This window comes from Acartia tonsa, chromosome 3 (genome assembly GCF_053477335.1).
Source record: "Acartia tonsa isolate MP-2025a chromosome 3, ASM5347733v1, whole genome shotgun sequence".
NCBI lineage: Eukaryota > Metazoa > Arthropoda > Copepoda > Calanoida > Acartiidae > Acartia > Acartia tonsa.
Window position 1 is genome coordinate 47,166,651 of NC_137262.1, and position 8,715 is coordinate 47,175,365.

The 8,715-nt window shown below is 33.5% G+C and overlaps 1 protein-coding gene across 1 annotated transcript; it reads right to left on the reverse strand.

Annotated features, from left to right (window-relative positions):
- Positions 1-257: 257 nt before the first annotated feature.
- On the reverse strand, positions 258-8,480 carry LOC145314382 (protein hu-li tai shao-like). The gene is made up of 3 exons (XM_080154265.1): positions 8,327-8,480; positions 6,307-6,488; positions 258-5,656 (listed from the first exon to the last, which is right to left on the reverse strand). Exons 1-3 carry the CDS (start codon positions 8,399-8,401, stop codon positions 3,946-3,948), a joined length of 1,968 nt encoding a protein of 655 aa, XP_080010391.1. The 5' UTR covers positions 8,402-8,480; the 3' UTR covers positions 258-3,945.
- Positions 8,481-8,715: the final 235 nt, after the last annotated feature.

Genomic DNA, 8,715 nt, shown 5'->3' on the forward strand with positions numbered 1-8,715 from the left:
TTTCTTAATGAGTTTACTATTTTCTCTTTTTTGGTAATAAGGATTCTCTATAATTCGAAATGTCCATCAGTAACGTGTGTGATTTTCTCTGTATCTATCTGAGATAGATGGCTGAATTTTTAGTGAAGATTTCCCATAAACTGTTGTTCATCTACTTTTAGATATTATCATCCTTGTTTACATTATTACCTGTTTAATTTCATAGCCTCGTTGCCTTAACATTTTCCATTTCTAAAGCATAAACGAAGGCTAGATCATCTGAAAACAAAACAAAATAGGAGGACACATGTTTTCATAATTTTTTACTAGAGAATTTGGGCGAGGTGTTGTGTGATTTATATTTATTTTTTTGGACAGAAACATAATTTTGGGTTCCTAGTACTTGTTATGTAAGAATTTTTCTCATTTTTAAAATCATTAGGATAAAATAAATACCTACGCGTATGTAAATTAAAAAAATATGAAGAAAAAAAACAGACTAAGATTTGAGTAAAGTACGTAACATTTGACTAAGAGAAGAAAAGTTCGATTAAACTTTTCATATCAGCCTATTTTGACATTAAAAAATTTATCTTAATCTGTCATGTTTGACTATTTTTCAAAATTCTAATGCAGCTATTCTAATGTCTGTTCTTGATATTCTTCTCTTACCCCAAAATCCATCAAACAGAAAGTGGGAAAGAAATGTGTTGGAAGATTTTTTATGACAAAGCAGAATCTTTGATTTTTTTCCGGAAGCGCGCAAATCTTCAGGGAAAAAGCAGGGGTGTATATTTTCCAACCATCCCCCCATCCTTCTTTATTCCTTTCCCTAATTTATATAGAATTATTTGGAATATATCCGTATCTTGAATTATTGAAAATATACACCCCTGAGAAAAAGCTTGTAACATATTTTTAATAATTTCAAATAATCATAAACTGAACACCACACACGACAACACCCACCCAGAAAACTGGACAATTATAAACAAAAGCAAAATATAAAATTGAGATTTAGAATGCAAGAAGTTACATTTATTTATGTAAACCCGAGGATTAAGAATAATAATATTATATTTATATTATATAGAAATATATTTAGATGCGTGACACCAAAATACAAGTTTTTACACACACAACTCAATAATTTATATTATTAAACTAGTTTTTATTATTATTAGATAGATATACATTAATGAATTAAGCTGTAGTAATACATTTGTACATTTCTTATTTTTATATTAACAGAAATAAATGAACTTGTGATTCTTTTGTGAAGTTTACGAGTAGATTGAGAATAAAAACTTGTATGGGGGTCGATAAAGTTAAATAGTTGAACTGGCGGCTAATTATAAAGCTCACAAAGAGATTTCACAATTTTCTACAAAAAAAGCTTTTCAACTTCTCTATTTTTTTCTTTTCTAAAGATTAATTTTTGAGCCATCAATTCGCCGCCAGTTCTCGGAGGGCAGAATCACGAATTCACATGCATACACTAACTTCTGAACAATAGTATCCGGCTGCATAGCATCACTTAGCTTCATATCATAGTCATACAAAAGGCTCAGGGCGAGGGGGCCACAACATTCAAGAAAAAATAAATAATATGATTCAACTCTTTCTATTATTATTTGTATATTTTTTTCACAACCAATTCAGATTTTTGATGGTATTTTAATAGATAAAGACAGAATCACATTTAAAACAAGCATTCTTTATTTGCACAATAAAAGATGGTAAATCAAATAACCAAGGGTTGAAAAAAATGTGTAAATTTAGTTTTCTTGGTGCACCAGAAAAAATCTTTGGATTAAAAATCCTTGGCATTATTTTATAAATCTTCATCAAAAATATGAATTTATATTATTTTGTGCAAATCTAACAAAAACAGATGTTTTCTAATATCATTTATTCTCAAATTTTGAAGCTAATTTTAATGAATCACTCAGCACACGACAAGCGCACACACATTTATATCATCAAGCCAAGGAGATCTCTAAATAAACTCCATTTCTCTGTCAGATGAAAAGACAAATGATCAAAAATAATAAAACTCAATGCTGAAAACAAAATAGAAATGTAGAAATAAAAATGCTCGTATAATTTTAAACTAATACATTTTTTAAGGCTTGGCGAAATGCTAATATTGAATGTAATATAAGGCAAAGCTTTGAACATTTGCCCTGTCAGCTGACCAAAATAATTTGGAGAGATCACATTTGCATTGTTGACCTCGCAGAACCGAAATCCTTGGACCAAAAATATCAATTGAGACAAATTTTCTAACATTATATATATCTTCATCAGAAATTGTCAAAACTTAAAAAAAGAAAAAATAACAAGTTTATATAAATTATGTTTTATAGCTGCTCTGTAACTAGGCTGCGTCCTTTAGAGGATTATTTATTATATTTTACTTTGTTTTTGTGTTTAAAATCTTGAAATATTTGACCTGTCACTTTTAAACATATTATTATTTATCCAGAATGTAATGAAAAGGCTGAAATTTTTAAAGTTAAAGAGAATAAATCAGTCAACAGGCCAATTATTTCTAGTTAAAACAAACTATTTTATCTATTTTGTTAAAATAATAATGATAAAAACATACATACTATTACTATAATAATTAACTGAATATAATATTAGAATCTTGTAATTACAGAAAACTAGTGTTTACGAGATAGAAAGAAAGTGCTAGTCTGAAATTCAAGCTTGATAGTCAGAGAATTAAAGAATTAGGTATCTTTTGAAAGATTAGCTATTCCTCTTGTTTCTGCTATGCTTCCTTTCAAAAGAAATAATAAAATTAGGGTAAAACTAACATTTTAGAAAATACCTATTACTTTAAATCTCCTGGGTAAAATATAGTCAAAACAATCTTTAATTTACTTGTATTCATATTTACTGGCAGTTTTCATTTACATTTATGTATGATGTTTCTATTTATTTCACCTAATTTGTCTATTTTTATTTTATTTTACAAACAAAAAATAATATAATTAACAAGTAAATGACAGGAACAGGGTTTGGCAACTGAAAAAATTCTATTTATGTCTCAAAATTTTCCCCCATTTAAAATTAAAATTCTATTTCAACTGAATTCAGTTCTGTAAGTAAAACGGTTCAGCTTGCTTTTTTATTACAATACAAAATACAAATAGTTTGCATTATAAATCATTCTTACTTTCGAAAGTTGGAAGCAAAATAGTTTTTCCTCAGATGTCTCATCCCCATTCCTTGAAAATGAATTATGGTCATGGATGGACATCAGTAGAAAATCAACAAATATTAACAATAAAAAAGGGGTTAAAAATAATATATAACAATCAACGAAAAATACCTTAATCAAAGAAATATGTGTATGTAAAAAAAGGAAAATTAATCTGATATCCAATAATTTTCTAGTTTCCATTAGTTCTTTTTATATGTTGTAAGAACAAAAAGATTATGATCTATATTACAAGTTTTGAACACTTATAAGATAAAACAAAAAGATTATTGTCAAAAAGAAAAGATTATTTGGCTAAACAAAAGTCCTTAACATCAATAAAAAATCACAGACAGTGTTTTCTTTGTTGTTACGGAATATTTTTAGACAATTTCTTAATATTTTAGTCGCAAATAAATTTTAATTTACATTAGTTAACATATATAGATGTATAACATGACTTATATCTTGTGTAAATAAGCTTTAAGCCAAATAGATTAATAAAATTCTAAATAGTTTCAGATAAGACCGTCAAAAGTATTAAATATTTTTTTAGAATTAATCTCCAGCTTTTAAAAATGAATTTCATTAATTTTACTTAATAAATATCTTAATATTTTTGACCGATTATCCTTGAGTTACTAGCTGAAAAAAAATAAGTGTAGTGCAAAGAAAAAAAAATAATATCTACAATGAAACATGACTGTGCTGCTTTGAACAAAGCTTATTCTTATTTTATTATTCATGTATAATATTTAGGCTTTCTCCTTCTTATCTTTCTTCTTTTTCTTTAGGAATGAGGGGGTTCTTAATCCCTTCTTTTTCTTTTCCTTCTTGGGACTCAACAAAGATTCTGGGTCGGTGGCGCGACTTGTGTCACCCTCGCCTTCGGAGAACGTGCGGTTGCCGTCTGTCTCCTCGTTGTACGTGTGCTCTGGCTCCGTGTCAATTGTGGGCGAGAATGGCTCCATGGCCGCTGGGCTTGTCAGCACCTCCCCGGGATCTGTCGTGTCCCCGAGGGTGTCCTCGCGCGATGGCGAGGTTGGAGTGAGATCGCCCATCTCTTTGCGCTTAATAATGCGCTTGTATTCCTCAAGCTCTTCGGCGCTGACTGAATCGAAGGGGTTCTTGGCGTAGGGCGATTTGTACACGGTGGCGTGGTGCTGGAAATCTCTCTGGATAATACCCTTGCTGGCGGCGCCCACCTTCATCTCGTAGCCGTCGCTCGTGAACGGTGTGTATTGTGTGTCCTGCATCTGTCTGGCCTCCTCCCATGACACGCCCTCGTGTAAGAGTCTGGATTCAGGACCAGCATGGACGCCGCCCAGCCGGCGACCCTCTTTCATGGCCTTCTGCACTTTTTTGAACTCTTTCGGGTTTGTGTTCAATGGTACAAACTGGTTGGGCTTTTCGATCTTAATTGGGTTGTTGTGTGAGGGTGACCCGTCGGCTACCCATTTTGTAATCTTTCTGGGGTCTGAGGTGCCAGTTTCGAGCACCTCAACTTTTTGGTACACATTGGGCGAGTTGATCCAGTTGATCTTTTTACTGCCACGGGTAGCAGCACGTGACAACTGCATCAACAGGCTTCTCAAAGCTCCGTCCTTGCCGATTTCATCATCTTCCAGCAGATAAGATAAGTTAGAAACTGTGGGGGGTACTTCAACGTCGCTGGCCTTCTTGGCAGGCTCTTTTCTAACCAATGGCTGCATGTACTGATAGCCTGTTCTGTACCCGGCGTTGTCCATAATTCGCATCAGGGACTCGAACTCAATTTCGCCAACACCCCAGGCCTTTGTCCTATCAATTTTGCCGCCCCCCGCCTGGCCCATTTCATAAATATGAGCCCGGGTGTCCTCGTCAATAAGGACAAGGTTGTCAAGGCCGACAGCCATCATTTTAAGTTGTGTGTCGACGGCAACCATTGTGTTATAGGCAATATACCAGGCCTCTTCGATGCTCTGGCCACAGCAGACAACCCCGTGGTTGCGCAGGAACATAACTTTGTTATTTGGTCCCAGGTCTTTGGATATAATGTCACGTTCAGCGTCGGACACGACTAGTCCGTGGTACGAGTGATAGGACACATCGCCAATAAGACAGGCTTCTTGACACAGCGGCATCAGGCCACACTTCATGGTGGAAATGGCCACAATGTTGGGCGTGTGCAAGTGGATAATACACTTGATGTCAGGCCTGGCCGCATGGATGGCTGAATGAAGGACAAAGCCAGCTTTGTTGACGCCAAAGTTGGTGCTGCCTTCCTCCACCAGGTCGCCCTGCATGTTGACTTTGACCAAACTGGAGGCAGTGATTTCATCGTATTCCAGCCCGAACGGGTTGAGTAGGAAGTGTTCAGTATCCTGACTAATTCTGGCAGTCACGTGGTTGTAGATGGACTGTGTCCACCCGTGCTGCTCAATTAGCCTGTACACGGAAGCTAGTTTGCAGCGAAGTTGCTTTTCACCTTCAAAAGTAAAGAATATTATTTTTTTATATATAACAGATCGAAGGGAAACTAAGAAGAGATTAGAACAGCAATAACCAAAAAAATAATACCAGAATGTGGAATATTATTTTCAATGAGTGTTTGCATTTGTGTGTCTGCGAAAGGATGGATAAAAAGCGCTGTGTTTGCATTTGTGTGTCTGCGAAAGGATGGATAAAAAGCGCTACTCATAATAATTTTTATGAACGGGAAATATAAGAGATTTGTTATGACAAAGAGCAATATTGTAAATGTCAAATTGATTTCCAGACATAATAAACTTTCTCAAGCAGAAACGGGGGGGAAAGAATAACTTTGTTTATATAATCATTTTATTACTCTATTAGACAAATGCATTTTTGACTACTCAGTATAGTGTTTGTAAAAAAAAATTACTTCTCTTAAGTTACTTAATCATATTTCAAAGTATTTTTCCTTTTATGCGTGTGTTTAAAACTTAATTGATTTTTTTATATTATTGACGTATTCTTGTATTCAGTGGATTTAAATCATAAAATGTTTGTGTAAAACAAATCTTGGCTCCAAGTTGGTACGAAGAACAAAAGAAATTAGATACATGCGATACATGGCTTTTTGTCACTTTTAAATAAACTTAATAATATCCTTTCCTCTTGCATAATTAATGGTTTCTAATTGTCGAATATCATTGATAGGTATTATGGATGTGGAAGGTCTGTTACTGGCCTTCATACTCATGACATCACTAAGTATGGCGGACAACCCGTCCATCACAATATAATCTTCCTTGTCGAACTGTGGCTCTAGTGACATGGATTCATTTGCCACCACCTACAATTTAAAAACATCATTATAGAAAAAATAGGATATTTTTATTAGCAAAATTAGTGTTGCATCTACAAACTTGCATAATCTTGATAAAAAAAATCCGTATTAACGGCCTAAGTATAATGAAGTAAAGCTATCTTAAATAGTCTATGGAATACATTAAATCTAAATGTGACGTAATTGGTGGACATCATGTCATTATAGGGTAGCCTCTCCACTTTATTCACATTTGCTTTCACCTATTAAAATGCTTTTGCTTTCATAACTCTTACTGCAACGCAAACTCTTTAAAACTATATGCTTCAAAAAAAGACAACAAAAAACATAAACATATTGTATAAAGCAGTAATTTTTTGGTTTGTAGCGAAGGATCTCGATAACCGCTTAACAGATCTGGTACTGATTTATAGCGAACCTAATTATAAATTTTGTTCCAAAATCCTAAATGGGTAACAGTGGCGTGCACACTGCAATGCTATTCTCCATTGGGATTTGAAACCCTTGGAAGATATGAAAATAGCAATTCTTTCTGATATCTTGTTTTAGAGAGATATTGACACCCCCCTCTACACGACAATGGTTTGTAAAAATTCTAGGGTAAAGTGGGGCGATCTCGGTTTTGAGGTGAAGTCGGTATTTTTTTGACCACCTTCATTAAATGACATTTTTCTCCATGTTCTAATCGACTGACAGAAAAAAAACATAAAATCAAATTTGTTCCTTATTAAATTGCCTACAAAAAAGTATAAAATGAAATTTTTGTGAGATGAATTTTTAGGGTACTTATTGGGTCTTAAAGTCGGACGACAAAAAAATTTTTTTCTCGAATTTTTTGCTTCGGTCGGAAAAACGGTAAGTTGGACAAAAACTGGTAAGAGCTAGAGCTTAGACGTCTTCAGGGGACTTATTAAGAATCTAATAGGCTATCCATTTCCGTTTAAAACTTTAAAAAAGCTTGTATAGTTTTTTCTTAAATCGACTAAAAGTGAAGCGGGGCGAATTCGGTTTTTTCACTTTTTATACTAACTTTTTCAATTTTATATAAAAAAGTGAAATTTTCGAGAAAAAAAGTCAAATTTCTCGTACTTAAAAAAAAATTATTTTTTTTGTAGAAAAAATTGTCCGATCTTCATAATTTTTTTTGTGAATGCTCTTTATTACATTTAGCAACTTTAACCTTTAGGGCATGCTGTAATTAAATCACTATGTCATAGGTTTTTTGAAGCTGGAAAATCGACCACAGATTTTGCCAAACTTTTCTCTTTTTTTCAACTCGATTTTTTTAGGAAATTTTGCTAATAGAACTAATTTTTTTTGGCCAAATCTATTCAAAATTGCCTGAATTTTAAGGATCAGGCCTTTAAAGTCATAAAAAGTTATTTTTTCTAGTAGTATTTTTATGTTTTTTATCAAAAAAATTTTGAAAAAAAGTCAAATTTCGCGTACTTCGGAAAAATTATTTTTTTTGGTAGAAAAAATTGACCTATCTTAATAAAATTTTTTGTGCATACTCTTTATTACATTTAGCAACTTTTACCTTTTGGGCATGCTGTAATAAAATCAATACGTCATCGATTTTTTGAAGCTTGAAAATGCCCTACCGACTTCGCCTCAAGGCGGGGCGAAGTCGGTGCCGTTTTAGTGATCAATTTTGACAAACTTCCCAATGTCCTAGGTTTACGTCCCTTTAGGACCTGATCGACTTTTCCGAGATCTTTCTACTGGTCTTGGTCCCATTTAAAAAAAATAATTTTTACGATTTGCAGGTTCAAAAAACCGAAAAAAAGACCGAGTTCGCCCCGCTTTACCCTATATTTTGAATACTTTGGTATGAACTCTACCTGAGCATCTCCGTTACCATTGGTTGGGGGTGGGGGGGAAGCAACGGCCGTATCGGCTGCCGTATCCGGACTCATCTTAATATTTATTCAAGCCTGTCCACCTTTCTGAAAACAAATACTTTATTTAGACTAGAGAATAGATCTAACTTAAGTAATTGAATAATAAAAAAATCTTGTTTCATAACTTTTTGCTGTAAATAACAATCGCAAGATATAATCTTCAACTTTTTTCAACTCAGGTATCCTAGTCCCCAAAGTCTTTAGATAAAAAAGTAAAAATTAGAAAAGATGCATAGGTTATTGGACAGCCAGAATTTAGATCCATTTTTTCCATCCCTATAACCCTATAATAACCCTATATCCCTATAAATTAAACTTAATTAATTCAA

What these genes read in the sequence shown, in the direction of transcription:
- LOC145314382 (XM_080154265.1), bottom strand. Translation starts at nt 8,401, where the DNA reads ATGAGTCCGGATACGGCAGCCGATACGGCCGTTGCTTCCCCCCCACCC. An exon ending in ATGGTAACGGAGATGCTCAG is followed by an intron (nt 6,489 to 8,326) that starts GTAGAGTTCATA and finishes TTTAAATTGTAG; the next exon opens with GTGGTGGCAAATGAATCCAT. An exon ending in ACCATTAATTATGCAAGAGG is followed by an intron (nt 5,657 to 6,306) that starts AAAGGATATTAT and finishes TACTTTTGAAGG; the next exon opens with TGAAAAGCAACTTCGCTGCA.